Source organism: Chlamydotis macqueenii, chromosome 1 (assembly GCF_036417535.1).
Source record: "Chlamydotis macqueenii isolate bChlMac1 chromosome 1, bChlMac1.mat, whole genome shotgun sequence".
In the NCBI taxonomy this organism is placed as follows: Eukaryota; Metazoa; Chordata; class Aves; order Otidiformes; family Otididae; genus Chlamydotis; species Chlamydotis macqueenii.
In genome coordinates, this window is record NC_141556.1 from 215365304 (window position 1) to 215381564 (window position 16261).

A 16261-nucleotide genomic window follows, 5' to 3' on the forward strand; every position below is an offset into this window, starting at 1 on the left:
TGCCCCCGTCCCGCGGGCTCGGCCCTGGCCCCGGACGATCGCTCTCCTGTGCTTTCCCAGCACAAGAAAGCAGCTCATCTCCCTCTGCAGCTGTGGCCCCACCTCATCGCCCCTTTCCGCCCTGCTCTGACCCGTCTCTGAGCTCTCAGCTGCTCTTCAAAGAGGGCAGAGGCAGCGGCTTTCCCACAGGGGCAGCTTTTTGGGGTCCGTGAGGGCAGGATGCTCAGAGGGCTGGGAGTTTGCCTGACAGAGACCAACACTTCTGGAGGCATAGGTGCAGCTGGGACGCCTGATCTGCTGCCTCTGAAGCATCCTCCTCCTCTATTATAACTTGTCTTACTAAAAAAATGCATTTTAAGTGTTCTTTTTGGAACAGCTTTGCACCTACATGTTTACTTAAGGTATGGCCACACAATATAGTTAGGGAATGAAGAGACCCCACGCAGGCTAATGTGCAAAAATTGCTTTTATTTCTGTGTTATTCCTTTTGGAGACTTTTTCAATACTATGAATTTTAATAAAGATGGAGTTCCTAAAATGTTCTGGGTTTGACTTCGATTGTGGAAGCCTCAAGCACATTGCCTGAAAGAGTGCAAAGAGGACATTTGAGGTGGGGGGCTTGGAGCCCCACCAAGGCGTTCACCACTTTCCAACGGCGACATCTCGCTCTTGTTCGTGCAGCAGATGACCCTTGGGGCAGACGAACACTTTCACGACCTTCTCTCTTATCTGTTGTGTCCGCACAGCATACACCACGGGGTTCAGCAGCGGAGGAAAGAGCACGTACAGGTTGGCCAGGAGAATGTGGATGTGGCCGGGGATTTCCCGACCGAAGCGGTGCGTTAAAACCGTGAAAAAAGCCGGAATGTAGAAAAGTAATATAACGCAGACATGAGAGCAACAGGTGTTGAACGCCTTGTGACGGGCGGTCTGGGAAGGGAGTCTGAATAACGCCAGAAGAATGAAGATGTAGGAGACAGTGATGAGTACAACGTCTGCCACTATGGACGCAAAAGGCACCGCGAGGCCGTACAGGATGTTGGCGGAGATGTCGGCACAGGCCAGCCGGGCGATGCCCATGTGCTCGCAGTAGGTGTGCGGAATGACATTGTGTCCACAGAACGGCAGCCTTTTCAGAAGAAATATACATGGGAAAATGATGCAGAAGCTTCTCAGTAAAGCCACCAGCCCGGTTTTGACGACGGCCGACTGGGTCAGCACTGTCGCGTACCGCAAGGGGTAACAGATGGCGACGAACCGATCGAACGCCATGGCCAGCAGGATCACCGACTCTGCCGAGAAGCTGAAATGCAGGAAGAACATCTGGGTCAGGCAGGCGCGGAAGGAAATCTCCCGCGCGCTGAACCAGAACAGAGCCAGCATCTTGGGCACGGTCGTGGTCGACAGCACCAGGTCCGCGGTGGCCAGCATGGACAGGAAGAGGTACATGGGCTGGTGGAGGCTGCGTTCTGACCTTATGACAAACAACACGAGACCGTTTCCTAGCAAGGCAGCCAGGTACATGGAGCAGAACGGGATCGAGATCCAGGCGTGCGAATTCTCCATGCCTGGGATGCCAGCCAGGATGAACGTTGCTGGCGTTGAGCTGGTGAGGTTTAATGGTGACATGTCTCACCTGAAAGCAAAGGCAGAAGTCACTGCAGACCGTTATTTTATATGCTTAAGCTGTCCCGTCACCACCAAACGCCCTGACCCACCTCCTCTGACCTGCCAACGGCCGCAGCAGGAGGTACGAACCCGAGCTGCGGAGAGCTGCGATCTGCAGCGTACTGCAGCACGGAGTTGTACTCTATTATGTGTAAACGGCAATGTCCAAATTTTCTCCTCACTTGATTTTAGCACAATGTGAGTGTGTTTTTCTTCCAGGTACTTCCCCTTAGAGCAGAGCGAATGGAGAGCGAATCAGCCCTGAGTGCACAGACACCCTGACCTGGTGCTCCGTCAGCCCAGAGCAGAAGGAAGAAGCCGGGACGGAGAGAGGAAAGGCCAGGTGTTTGCAGGGATGCGCAGGCTGTTCTCAGACACCAGGAACTGCGGGGGGGTAACCGGGAGTTTGGAGGCGCCTGAAGTAGCAGCAGGTGAGAGAACAAAATTGGCTCTCGGTTTGAAGTTGGCTGCCCGTGCTCCTTCCTTATCTCCACGCTTCTCTCTCCCTTTTCTTACGGTTCCAGGACCCAGTTCGGCTTGCTTTGCAACTCCTTGTCAGCGCCAGCCTAGCAGGAATAAAATTTAACCAGGCACGTGGGAAGAGCTTTGGGTCAGGAGAAAGCCGGTGTGAGATGGAGTTCCCCCGCCAGCCGAGGAGAGGGACGCACCGCTGCCCTGGGAAGGTCCGAAGAGCACCGGGGGCTGGATCGGACCCCGACCCACCCGAGTTAGAACAGGGGGCCACTTCTTCCCAGCAGCTTCTGCAGTAACAGCCAGCTCTTAACATCGAAACTCAAAATAGGAATTACCCACAGCACAGCCGAGATGAGAAAGTGATGCAAGGGCTTCAAAACCAAACTGTGAGGTCGCTGCGTACCCAAGCACCGATCCCCCGCGTGAGAAAGCAATTGTCCTTTAAACAGCAGAGCTGGTTCCCTGTTCACACCCAATGAGAGAGACACACTTCATATCTGAAATATCCTCAACCAGGGAAGTCCAAGGAGCTGCTCCATGGAAACAGAAGGTGAGAGTGGACTGTCTGCAAAAATAAAATTAGTCAAAATAATAACTACCTAATTTTATACATTACTTTAAAGAATTCATTATAAATATTGCATGAAATAAAAACATATGTAGTATATTTACAAATAAAATATCATTAGTGCTTATCGCGTGTGTATCCTGTGCTGTCATGCCAAAAGCTCGTCATCTCTTGCAAAATGCAAATGTTGAACTGCAGATAAACGAGGATCCACTGCAGCTGCAGGGGGGAATCTGAGTGCAGCCAGGAGCTCTGCACCAGAGCAGCCTCTCAGCGTCAGACCCCTTCCCCCGTAACGTAGCTGCCACCGTAGAACTGTGTTAACACAGACGCAGCCCAAGGATGCAGCTCCAGCAGGCACCCCCGAGCCGGCGTCCCGGCGCTGCGCAGGGGATGGAGCCCCCCGGCTGCCTCCCGCGGGGGCAGCCTCCCCCACAAACCGTCAGCGCGGGGTTAGGGAAACAAACAGGGTGGGAGAGAGCAGTTTCATGGGTGACTCACTGTCTCCTAAGATGAGAATGAAAATAACAGCAGTATTTCTCTTGCACGGCCAGAGCACGCCGGTGGCTCTCCCGTGGGAGCAAGACGTGGGATGCTGCAGCTGACCCAGCGAGCTGCGGGCACCGGCCAGGGTGGTCCACGCTGGCTTTGCTTCCATGTACATCACCCTGCGTGTGGTTTAACCCTCCCTGCTAGCGCCGCTCTGTCACCCGTAACTCAGCCACCCCAGCTCTCCAAACGCAGCATCGCGGTGAGAGAGCGGCTGATCTCGCAGGGCAGCGAGGGGCGGCTCGTCACACAGCTATCGCACAGCTGTCACTAACGGTGAGCCATCTCTGCGCCAGGCTCTCGGCGTCCTGAGAGCCGTCTGGCCCCGAACCCACCGTGCAAACCGCTCACCAGATGTGCCACCTGAAGCAGAGCGTGGGTCCCTGGCTGCGCCCCAGGCAGTGCCGGAGCCGGGGTGGCGGGGACACTTGTACCTCTCCGCAGGATCCCAGAGGACGGAGGAAGCGCTGTGCCCTGCTCAGCAGCTCTGTAAGCGCCCTCCAGCCGAGGAGACACGTCCTGGGATGTCATCGCCCCCCCCCCCAGCCCCACCTTTGCACACACGTGTCACAGGCGTGTTGCTCTCTGCAGACACGCTGGCAGGTCCCCAACGCATGGCTCGGTCCCTGCCCTGCCTCCCTTCCCACCAAGCGCACAATTATACCCGCGCTGCTCTGCGTCTCCGGCCCCGGGGGCCCTGGCTGGGCTGACGTGACGTACCCACAGGTTCTGGCGAGACCCACTCCAGCTTTGGGAGAACAGGCGGGATGAGTCTCGAGCAGCAGTCTGGCTTGCCAAAAGTGCAAAGCACCCGGACATACGAACTCGCGATTACTTTTGCGAATATCTTAGCACTCAGGTATAAATAGCAGTCCGTGTTTTGAATGCGTTATTGAGCGTGCCACGTATCTCTTGTGGCGACCAGCGCAGTCAAAGGGGGTTGGATGAGTTTTCCCGCAGCAAGGAGAGAGGCAGCCTGGGGGCTGTGCTGCTCCAGGGCATGGGAGGAAGGGTTTGGGGCTTGGGAGCCCTCCTCGGATGAGTGATGGGACACTGCCCCCCTTCCCAGGCGAGCCGGTGACCCCCCTCAGGAATCTCACCGTACGTGGGCTTAGAAACCAGAGATACCTGACCTTTATCAGCCCAGCCGCTTCCACGGAGAAGGAGAAGAGAAAGGGACACAAAAGCAGTGACAGCGCCCATGCCCACGCAGCGACCACAGCCCTCCAGCGACTGCCAAATCACACCAAACACCCCGCACAGAGCCTGGGCAACATCAGGAGGTTCCTGCTTGTGGGGGAAAATGTCTACCTTCAGTGATTTCTTCATGTGTTGTGAGCTCCTCCCAGGTTCACCAAAATATTTATTAAAAAAAAAAAATAAAAAGTGTTTAAAGTGGCAAATTATTTTAGCACTTTTTTTTTGTGTAACAGATGATGCCTTAAAACTGCTTGAATTTGAACCACAAGCATTTTAAAGAAATGCTTTGCTCCACCAATCTTTTGTGGGCAAATGTCCCATCAATTCTCAACACACTTTCTGAGCTGCCCTATTCTATTCCTCCCCACCTCCAGCCACAGACCTGGAGGGACATGGGTGTCTTTAGGTCCCGGGTCACATCTGCCAGCCCGCTGTGGATGTCTCAGATGCCTGAGGGCATCTCCCGTGGTGCTGGGCTCCTCCGCGTGAGAACGGAGCCACGCCGAGATCTCCGCGGGCGGCAGCGGGAGGCTGGACGCACAACTCCCACCGAGACACTTCCATTTTGGTGTCTGCCACCCACGCCCAGCTCACTCCGGCATCAGCCTGGGATGAAAAAGCTCCCAGTCGGTTATGACCGTCCGGGTTGCAGAAGGACGGCTCTGAAGAGCGTTACGGCTGCAGGCGGCACAGCCCCGCTCACGGGCTCAGACCCACACACGGCAAAGCAAAAGGGAGAAGAGCCGCGAGGACGCTCAGCTCTGGTCCTGAGGAAGGGTCTGGAGAAGATGCCTTAACCCCTGGCCCCACGTGTGACATCGAGCCAAGCACGAAAGGGTTAGGATGTGCTAACAGGAGAAGATCTGAACTAGTGTATGAAACTAAAAACTTCTGTGCAACAACAGGTGGGTAAAAACCAATTTCAGGCTGAACATCTGACTGGGAGCCGTCACTGGTGGCTGCCGTAACCCTCGTCGACTTCACTGCCGTAGGAGAAGCAGTGGCAGAAGTGACAGAGTGACTTTCAAAACAGCATCCGCTCAGTTTAGGAAGGACTGGTGCCCAAAGGGACAGGAATTAGATGGCTCAGATACTCCCTGCTCTCTTCTGTAGGGCCAGATCCCCCAAAAAAAGCAGCTGTGCCACTCTTTGTTTTGGACTCCAAATGGGAGCCAAGCCCATTTACCATCAGGTTTTCAGCATCTCTGAATCTCAGTTTCTAACCTGTTAAAAAGCACGTTTTCCCTCTCTGGAGTGTTTTCTTGCCATGTTTTTCCCTGCACACACACCTGGGTCACTGCCCTCGCGGTGTCACAGCGCACGTCTGTTGCTTGTGAACGCAAGAAACCTTTGCAGCCAAGAGGAAATTAATCGTCACAGACGGAAGAACGCTACAGCACACAGCTTCTTAATACGCTGCATTAGTGTGTGATGAGGCCGAGGTACAACCAGGTACCGTAGCCGGTTCATTGGACAAAGCAGCTACGGGGTCTCATTTGGTGACAGCACCTTTGCCAGCATCTCTGCTGCTGCGCCGACGTCTCCTCCTGCGTCAATCAGCGCCTGCAGGTTTGCACCGTGGTCCTGGAAGCCCATGGCACTGAGCTGCTCCAGTTGACTCTTGAATTTGGTCTGTGGCACCTCGGCATCCATCTCCATCTCGCCCTCTGCTTCGTCCTCGCCTGACGGCGAAATTGTATCCTCCTCCAGCTCTCCGCTTTGTGTCGAGCTGTCCATGCTTTCCGGGTCCGACTCCACGCGCAACTCCTCCAAACCAAGTATGAAATCTGGCACTTCCGTTGAGAGCGTCTGCAGCCCCATCTGGATCTGCAGCAGCGCCTGCAGCGCTCTGTGGTTTCTCAGCAGGGACGAAATCTCAGCGTTCTCTATCTCGGGTGGCAGCTGCTGTGCCTCTTGATCTTCAGGTGAAAAATTTCCGTCGCTTGGTATGTAAGCACTGTTCAGCAGCATTTGCGCGGGGCTGTCGAGGTTTGTTAACGCCTGCTCCAGGTTGTGCATGAGCTCTGGGTTCTCGGTTAGCTCCTGAACCATGCTCTGGACCTGCCCCGAGTTGGGTACCACCGGATCCGCTGCAGCCCCCGCGCTGCCGTCTGCGCTGCTGCTGGCAAATTGGTCGTCACAGTCATCCGCGCCGTCACTGGTTCTGTCGCACTGCAGAGCCCAAGGGTTGGGCAACGGCCTGCGGTTTTCGGTGCAGGCTGGCAGCCTGCCTGCGCTCGGGGGTGGGTCACTGTCCAGGGAAGCAAACAGGTCGTTGCTCAGCTGTGCCTGCATGGCATCCAAGATGGGCTCCTCAACTTCCCTGTACATCTGCTGCAGAGCTCTGTACCCGCCGGGGGTGCTTTCGAGGTTGTTCATGGCCAAGTCGTGGTTCCTTATCATCTCCTGCCTTACGGCAGAACTGCTGAAGGCCTCTAATATTTCTCTGACAGTACGTGGGTTGGTGAGAATCTGACCGATCTCGGGATTTTCTTCAGCCAGCTGCTGCATCTGAGGGTTGGACATGATGAGATCCCTCACGGGATCGGCATCGTCAAGGATGCTCTGCAGCACCAAGCTTGTCAAGCTGTGCATGAACTCATCTTGCTCTTGAATGCTCACCACCAAGTCCGACATTTCTGTTGAGTTCAGGCCTAGGAGATGTACACCCGTTGCCCCAAGGAGGAACCCAAGCAAAAATGCATTGTTGTTGATGGTGTCCAGATCCAGACCTGACATGAGGATCCTACACAAGAGGTCCTCCATGGTCTGGGCCACTATTTCCTGGCTGGAGGTTAACAGCTCAGCCAAGTTACGACGGATCGAGCATGGGTTTTGCAGATCAGCTATGCTTCCCAGGTAGAATAAGTTGGGATTACTGCTGCTGGGAGGTTGCATCAGAGTGGTTGCTCTTCCTTGATCTGCCAGGTCATCCTGTGGTCTCTTTTGGGACCTGAGGACCACCTGGATGCTGACCCCGCTGTGAATTCCGTGCTGGCTCAAAGTGTCTTGATTGTTGAGGACTTTCCCAGCAAATATCAGGATCAGCAGATCAGGGATTGTTTTGAAACGCTTGGCAACCTCTTCCTTAAGCTCCTGGACGGTGCTGCTCTGAGCAACCTCAAACTGCTCCTTCTGCTTGAGGTTCTTCACAGTCACTGTGATGATATCTGAGTCGTCCGTGGCGACTGCAGGTTGACTGCTCTCCGCCGCCCTTTCGCCTTCGGACATGGTGGCTCTGAGACCAGGGCTGCGCTGCGGCCTGTTGAAAAGCAGAGGTGCTGGCAGGAGGTGGGCAGAACAGGGGGCACCGGCTGCCAGCTGAAGCAGGGCGGGGGCTGTTTCCCCTGCTGTGGTGCCAGCTGCCCGGAGGGAGCAGTGACAGGGGGACGAGGGCCGCCCCTCCCCGCAATACAGACCGAATGCACGTACCAACCAGATGTTGCACAGCTGCGCTGCTGGCTCACTACCCGAGCAGTCTCTCCGTCTTCCTTGTCCCGCTGTGGCCTCCTGCCCACATGGAACTGCCGTGCAGCCGTCCCGGTACTATGACATCACTGTACTGTGACATCACCAGCAGCAACGGCCTGGAGAGGGGGCACCTCCCTTGGAACTGAGGTGGGCTTCCTCGTCTCCGTGGTCCCCAGCCAACCCAGTCCCTGGGGCGCGTGGAGGAATGCAAAATGGGAAAATCTGGGCTCAGGGGACCCCAGGACCACTTCCATTCGAGACGACCACCGCACCCGGCCCCTCGCAGGCCGGCAGCGCCAACCCCATTGCAGAGCTCCCAGGCACCCCCCCACCCCGCTCCAGACCTTCCTCCCCTGTTTCGGTGAACACCCCCCCACCACCACCATCCCGCCGGATTTGCTTCAGGGATGCAAAGCACCCCAAAGCTTCGCACCCCACGCCCGTCACCCTTTGGGTCCTTCTGTGGTTCCTCTGCCAGCCCGCACACCCACACTCGGGGTTGGGGTCAGCCCTCTCCTCTGGGGCTCCCAGCAGCTCCATGGCCGTCGCCTTCCTGCCGCCCGTGATCCCAGCCCGCTGCGAAGGACACATCCCCCTTCCTCAGCCCGAACCCCGGAGCACCCTCGCCTTTTCCTCCGGGCACCACCACCACCACAGACTGCGCTGGGAGCTTATCGTGGTTTTATCCCCGAGATTGTGCCGGCGCAGGCGTTCCCAGGCAGGGGCTACGCTGAGCGGTTTCAGTACGCTTTGCACCATCCACGCGGATTCTGTTTTGACAGCATCCGCATTTAATTCCGCGTTCGCAGAGCAAACACCCTCCAGCACCGTCAGCAGAACAACCTCTCCACCCAGCTGAGAAAGCTGGTGTTTGTTTCTAAGCAAAGGCAAAAGGAGGTACATTTGTCTTGGCATCCCATGGTTTAGTTCTTGTTTGTGTGATGCTTGGAAAAACATTTTCGCGGTCCCCAGGTTGGTGCTCGATTTCTTCACCTGCAAAATTCAAAGACTAACTTCCACGGAGCCAACATGAAACTCCAGGTGCACACCAGAACTGCTTCGTTTGTCCAGCCCTTTTCCACAGCTCTCAGGTTATTTGATGTTGACATTAATTTTCTCAATTACAAAAGGTTTATTTTAATCTCCGTTTGCAGAGCGCTTGTTTCATACCTGCTGACCGCGACCCACGGCAGCTCCCCAAGGACGCGGGACAGTCTGTTTCCAGACAGCAGCCGCGAGCACAGCGCTTCCAAAGCCCCGGCGCTCCTGTTTGCTCAGAGCTCCTCTGCAATTCTTTGTTTGGACAAATTTACAGCTGCCGGTCCTCCTCAGGCCTTGTTCATGCTGTGGGAGCAGTTTGCCAGACCCGGAGCTGGTGCCTACGACATTTGGAGAGGTTCTGGCATCGCCCAGAGCCCATCAGCCGTGGCACTGACCGGTGCTTGCACCGCAGGGAGCCGCAGACCCTGCTCCACCCGTGACCAACCTGCAAGGCCTCCGGATTAGAGACCACCGCCACCATTTCTGAGTTCTGGGTCTGCTGGAAGACATTCGGCATCCTCTGTGGGGTTTCTTGCCGCTGCGCGTCCTCGGTGGCGAGCGCAGCCGGTGCTGCCTGCCAGGAGCTCTGCAGTAGCAACAGCGTCTCCCGCTCCGCGGGGATGTGCACAGCTCCACCGCCGGCTGGAGGGCTGCCGCGACCTGACGGAGCGGGCTGTGGACACCTCCGGCCTCAGCCGCCCCAGCTCCCACCCCAGAGCCCTGGCTGAGCAGCGGGAGCTCTGTGCCAGCGGGCGAGCGGCGCTGCTGGTAACACTACAGACAGAGTCTGCTCTTGGTACAAACACTGGTAGCACCTGGAAGGAGAAGCAGGTGCCCATGGTCCCTGGTATCACAGAATCACAGAAGGGTTTGGGTGGGAAGGGACCTTTCAAGGACACCCAGTCCAATCCCACTGCAAGGAGCAGGGACGCCTCCAACCAGATGAGGGACATTTTCAGGACTGCTCACTGCTCAAAGTTGACACCGATACCTGCTGGAAGGACAGCACAGCAGGGCTCAAGCAGCCTAGGAGATCTGTAGATGCATTGATAGCAACCTCCTGGCATGGGTGATGAAGGAGCCAACTCAAGGGGCTCTGCTGGACCTGACAATTTAAAACCGGTCAAGGATGTGAACATTGGAGGCAGCACTGAACACAGCGACCCTGAGATGGTGGAGGTCAGGATCCTGAGAGGAAGGAGCAGGGTGTGGTCTCCTCCGGTGTCATCGCCACAGGCGATGGGAAGGGGAACACAGATGGGGCAGGGTGACAGGGAAGAGGTAGGACAGGCGCTTGGCTGCCAAGAGGTCTCATCACCAAGCACTAGAGAAGACGGTGTGTCTGGCCTCGGAGTGCCCGCAGCGTCTATCCTTGCTTAGAAGAGCCCTTCCAAAGAGAGCGGGCAGGGCATCTCAGAAATACCACAAACTCCCACATGGCAAGCGCGCACGCATGTACAGCTGGAGGCCAAAGCAGGCATGAGGACCACTTCTCAGTCCTCCACCACTCTGGGAGCCAAAGATCTCACTGAGAAAACAACTCCGCACCACATAACTTCCACTCTTCACAGAGGCGCATACATGGCTGTAGTCACTGCTGGAAAATCTGCTGTTGCTCTCATGAGCTGCTTACAGCACTTAATTATTCTCGTTTTTCAAAATAAGGCTTTTATTTCTAATCAGAATACGTCTGGCTTCATTTTCCCTTCATTCCCATTCATCCCTCTCAAGGGCGTTACAATGATCCTCAGGATCAGATGTTTTCTCCCGAGACTTCCACCCTGCCGTGCAGATGCCTCTGCAGCTCGTTAAAAATTAACGTGTTTTGCACCCTTTGCAGATCAAGTGTTTTCTCCAGCCCTTAAATAACATCTCTGCTCTGTCTGCCTCCAGACTTTTTTCGCTAACTCTTAAAGCACAGACCCCAAACCTGAGGGCGGGATTGCAGCCCCGCTCTCACCACGAGCGAGCCCACCCCTCCCCGCGCTGCGTGACTGACAGCAGCCTGCTCCCCCCCAGAGGTTTTGTTTTAAGGTTAAAACGTGGGTTAGTACCAGTCCCACACAGGTCAGCCAGGCCAGCATGGGCAGGAAGAGGGACCTGGGCTCGTGGGAGCTTCTCTACGCGTCGTGTGACGTTCCCCAGGACAGCAGCCGGGTACGTGGGTGCGGGGGGGGAGATCCAGCGGTGCCCGTCGGGACAGAGGTGATGGAGCAAGGGCGGTGCCACTGCCCGCTGACGTGACAGCCTGCTCCTTGCACTTTCTCCAAGGCTTCCAGTGACTACAAAGAAAGGACAAAACAAACTCTGGTGTTACAGGTCTGGAATACGCGTGCTCACAAGCTCACTGACGCAGCCAGAAGACCTAATCCATAACAACCACTCACTGCCAGAAGACCTAATCCATAACGGAGTCACAGCACTGTGGAGCAATCCGGGCTGGACACGACCTCGGGAGGCCTCTGGTCCAACCTCCGGCACGCAGCAGGGTCAGCTAAGGGCTTTATCCTGGTGAGTCTCCAAAACCTCCAAGGATGGAGGCTGCACAAATGAAAAACAGGAGGAAGCAGATTCAGACTGGATATAAGGAAGAAATTTTGTACCCTGAGGGTGGTGGAGCACTGTCCCAGGGTGCCCAGAGAGGTGGTGGAAGCCCCATCCCTGGAAACATTCCAGGCCAGGTTGGCCGGGGCTCTGAGCAACCTGATGTGGTTGGAGATGTCCCTGCTCCTGGCAGGGGGTTGGGCTGGGTGGGCTTGGACGGTCCCTTCCCACCCAAACCCTTCTGTAGTTCTTTGCAGAAGCTCTCTGCGTGACCCGTTCCAGCCCACGCACTGGGGCTGTAAATCGCTCAGCCTTCTGCAACCACAGCCCGGCTTTCCCCGAAACGGACAGGAGGGGGACGCGCTCAGGCTGGTGCCAGGGCACCCTCCTCCAAGCCGGAACGGGGAGGCTGCTTCCCCCTTCTCCTCCACCCGTCTGATCCCGGCACAACCCAGCTCTCGCCGACGGGGCACTGGTGGAGTGGAAAGGTCCGGCCGAGCACCGGCACCTGCCGGGAGGGAAGCCAGGACAGGCTCAGACGCTGTTTAGTCAGGTAGCAGCTTTTGGGCACGAAGGCGGCGCATTGCCGAGCCTTCAGCAGTGACACAGGCTGCCTGCCTGCCAGGGCCGGCATAATTTTAGTTTCATCCCTTCCACAGATACAACACCTTCCTAAAAGCCCAGGAACTCGCTCGCTCAGCACAGAGAACTCACCGCTTTCCCGCCCCAGCCACCAACGAGGGTTTTCCGTCCGCAGCCCGTGGGCGGGGATGTGCGGGTGCCGGGAACCGGGTCTCGCAGGAAGGGATGGGGGCGTTTACAGAGCCTCTCCACAGACCCACAGCCGGGAGACAGCTCGCTTTGCTCCCGTCCAGCCTCACCCCATCTCAAAATGTAACTCTTGATGTGCAGAAACAGAAAATTAACACTTTTTTTCCCCCTTCCAGCTGATTCTTTTCACCCTCTTACACTGTTCAGCGCGAGCTGTGGTACCAAGCAGGTGTTTCAGACTCCTGCGTCGCACTTACGCAGAGGAAGTTCTCCAGATGGTGCTCGTGATCCAAAGATGTCCATGACTCAAAACACAGGCTATTGCTCTTCTTGATGCGACAGACAAGGAGAAGGATATTTTTGACAGAAATGCTACAACAGGTAAAGGAAATTCACCTTTCATATCCCACCATTGGGGCAAGACTGTGCCTCTTGGGTTCAAGCTGGCACCCCACATCTCACCTGCAGTCACCAGGTGACCGTCCATCAGAGGAGCTCGTCCTGGGCTCCAGCAGCTCCGAGGGCCAAAGGGTTCTTTGTCGCGGCCCTAACACCGTAACGCGTCTGTAAGAGACTTTGCTGTCATTTCTGTGGAAAGGGGGCTGTGGACCAACCCTCGGCCATTATTGTGGCTGAGCAAAGCCGGACTGAAGTGTTGGTTTCTCCTGATTTTCTCCTCCTCCTCATTATTGCAGGAGAGGTGTTTTATGCGGACAGGGCAGCGCCGGCACGCGCTGGGGGAAGGAGCAGGACCTCTCCTGGGAGCCAGCACCACTCCGGCCTCCCCGGTCCCTCCCCGTCCCGCCGAGGGCAGTGCAGCGCGTGCTGAGGGACCCTCCCAGCCTGCCGTTCGTTTTCAGAAATGTGGACCTCGGGACTGGGCAAGGCACTTGAGAACACGACGAGGCAATCATGGATGTGCATTGCCCACCATCACCCCTGCACAGCTACAGGAACACACCGGGACCACGTCGGCCCGCTGGTGATCACTCGACGCGCTCATCCAAAGCGTCACCCAAAGTGCCCCCCACCAAATGCTCCTTCCCTTGGATGCTGGAGCTTCTCAGCAGCCACCACCGCTGGGACAGTCGCCCCCTTTCCTGGTGCCTGCACCCCTCCTCCTTGGCACTATGACTTTGCATCCACCGCTATTAAATTAGCTGTCTTTGCATCATCTAAAAACCTTATTAGCAATGATTTTATCCTTGCTTCCACACAACTGATAGCCATCACACACGGCACCAGACCCAGCAGCCGGTCAGTCCCTGCTGAATCTCCACAGAAATACACGGAAAACCAGCTCTCAGCAGGGAGCGGCCACCGGGACAAGGCTTTGCAGTCAGCCAGGCTCTATTAACGGCCGCTGTGCTTGTTATTTACTTATTTGTGTGATTGTTGGAACGAGACACACGTCACACTGTTGTGAGAATAAAAAAACACTCACAGCTGTATCAGCCTTCAGGTAACTTTATCACCCCACCGTGGAAATCATCAGAAAGTGAAATGACACGATTCCATGGAAGCCAAACACCCGCAATAAGCACTGATTGCCATTAATTACATCCCTGCCCTTTTACACTTTATTGATCAAGTCTCATATTCACTTTTCCATCGGTTTATTTGGAGCTAATGTCAAACGAAGCAGTTTCAAATTTCTCCAATAACCCCACTTCTCCATTTGCGTATTAGCACATGCCAGAAAGGGGTTCTTTTTTTCTTTTTTATTTTGTTTTCAGCAGTTTTGCTAAGCCTGGGAATACTTGAGGAAGACTTGCAGGCCTGGTGGCTGCTCCACCGGCTCTCCTGGACCCCTCAGTGATAAGATACTGACTGCGAAAACAAACTTAAAAAAAATATTTATATATCTAAAAAACCTATAATAATTTTTAATAGCCAGCAAGATGTCAAACGCTTGCACGTCTCTAGTAACCCACGTCTCTAGTAACCCACGCCATCGTCCGGGGTGGTCACACCTCCCTCTTCAGTAGATGTGGTCCTCCCACCGAAAATCCACGAACTGGCTTAGCGGTGTCACGAGTGAGAGCACGAATATTTGCAGAACACTTTGAGGTGCCTGACAGAGGAGCACTGGCCGCAGGTGAAGTCACATTTTCACTGCCACAGCTGGTGTTATAACAGGATTTTCTCCCAGTTTCCTTCCTGGCTGGCTGCCCCTGTGGGAATGGTAGGAGAGGGGCTCTGGGGAGGTGGAGGCCCTGTCCTGCTGGATTTGCTCAGCTGCCCCCCGTGCAGGGCGAAACGTGTTGTACTCCGACGGCATCCGACGAGAGCCAGCAGGGATTTCCCCACGCCTGGAAGCCAGGCTGGCTCCGCACTTGCCCTGGGACTCCAGAGACAGCCGTGCTGAGTCAGGACCCAGATGCTGCCTAACTGACTCCCCCTTCACCCCAAAGTGCCCAGCTCAGCCCAAGGCTTCAGATCCCCCCACCCTTGACCACAGCAAAGCCTGCAGCCGCCCCACGGCTCACAGCCGGGCGGGACACTGGGGTCTGAGCGCCTTGAGGGAGCGTCACTGCCCAGCCACCTCTGTTCCCATCCCGCGGAGGCGACACACAGCTCGAGCAGAGACGTTTCTACACCAACACAGCAGACACACATACCATATACACTTCTTTAATGTTTTCTGTTTCCTAAGATACTCAACCGCACCTTAAGACGTCAGAAACCGTGTTTTGCTTACACAGGCCGTGACTGTACACATGGCGGTGGGTTTAGGACAACGCAGGGGATCCCAGGAACAGGGGTAGTCCCCGGAGTCTGGCTACGGTCCCAGTGAGGTGTTTCCCATCAGTACCTCTAGGAACCTGTCCAGCCCCACTGCAACAGAGCCGCGGGTGGGATGTGGATGTCCGTTGAACACGCTTATTTTGAAAAAGTTCCCATCTGGTCTGTGTTTGCCAGGTCCCCGCTGTCTTTCATTCATTTCCCTCTTTTCAAAGCTTCGTTGCACCCCTCTTGCTGGTAGACAACCCCAGCTGCTTGTTCCTGCCCACCCGGCTATGCCCTGCCGCCCGAGCCCCCCAGCCTGAGCAGGTGAGTCATGCACTCCCGAATCTCCCTTGTCCTCACCCCGTAGATGACAGGGTTGAGCATGGGTGGCACCACGACGTAGAGGTTGGCCAAGGAGATGAGGACATGCTGAGGAACGTGCTGGCTAAACCGGTGGCCTAGGAAGGAGAAGAATGCCGGTGTGTAAAACATGGCGATGACGCAGAGGTGGGAGCCGCAGGTGTGCAGAGCTTTGGGGGAGGCGCGCGGGGACAGCAGCCCCCAGAGGCACCTGAAGATAAGCACATAGGAGACGGTGATGGAGATGGCGTCCAAGCCGGCTGAAAGGAAGGCAGCAGCTACGCCATACCAGATGTTGACGGAGATGTCGGCGCAGGCCAGGCGGGCCACGCCAATGTGCTCGCAGTAGGTGTGGGGCATGACGTTGTGCCCGCAGTAGGGCAGCCGCTTGAGGAGGAAGATGGCGGGGAGCATGATGCAGAAACTTCTAATTAAAGCCACCACGCCAACTTTCCCCACGACGGAGCGTGTTAGGATGGTCAGGTATCGCAGGGGGTCGCAAATGGCGACGTACCGATCAAAGGCCATCGCCAGTAAAATGGCCGACTCTGCCACAAAAATGAAATAGATGGAGAACATCTGCGCCAGGCAGCCATTGAAAGAGATTTGGGTGGAGAGAGACCAGAGGACACTGAGGGTTTTGGGCACGGTGGCAGTGGACAACAGCAGGTCGCACACTGCCAGCATGCCCAGGAAAAGGTACATGGGCTGGTGGAGGCTGCGCTCCTTCACGATGGTGACCAGCAGGACCAAGTTCCCCAGAAGGGCAGCAGAGTACATCACGCAGACTGGGACAGAGATCCAGGTGTGAGACTTCTCCATCCCAGGTATCCCCACCAGGATGAAGAATGTGGGGTGGGATGCCGACAGGTTGGGTGCTGCCAT

The 16261-nt window shown here is 56.0% G+C and overlaps 3 protein-coding genes across 3 annotated transcripts; all 3 read right to left on the bottom strand.

Moving 5' to 3' along the window:
* Nucleotides 1-569: 569 nt before the first annotated feature.
* Nucleotides 570-1629, bottom strand: LOC104481875 (olfactory receptor 52B2-like). The gene has a single exon (XM_010123199.2). The coding sequence runs from the start codon at nt 1627-1629 to the stop codon at nt 640-642; it is 990 nt and encodes a 329-aa protein (XP_010121501.2). The 3' UTR covers nt 570-639.
* A 4312-nt stretch (nt 1630-5941) lies between these two features.
* LOC104481874 (ubiquilin-1-like) lies at nt 5942-7690 on the bottom strand. The gene has a single exon (XM_010123198.2). It carries the CDS (start codon nt 7688-7690, stop codon nt 5942-5944), a length of 1749 nt encoding a protein of 582 aa, XP_010121500.2.
* Nucleotides 7691-15304: 7614 nt separating this feature from the next.
* On the bottom strand, nt 15305-16261 carry LOC104481873 (olfactory receptor 52B2). The gene has a single exon (XM_010123197.2). It carries the CDS (start codon nt 16259-16261, stop codon nt 15305-15307), a length of 957 nt encoding a protein of 318 aa, XP_010121499.2.

Excerpts from the sequence above, each read along its gene's own strand:
- LOC104481875 (XM_010123199.2), bottom strand. The coding sequence starts at position 1,629 with ATGTCACCATTAAACCTCACCAGCTCAACGCCAGCAACGTTCATCCTG.
- LOC104481874 (XM_010123198.2), bottom strand. The coding sequence starts at position 7,690 with ATGTCCGAAGGCGAAAGGGCGGCGGAGAGCAGTCAACCTGCAGTCGCC.
- LOC104481873 (XM_010123197.2), bottom strand. The coding sequence starts at position 16,261 with ATGGCAGCACCCAACCTGTCGGCATCCCACCCCACATTCTTCATCCTG.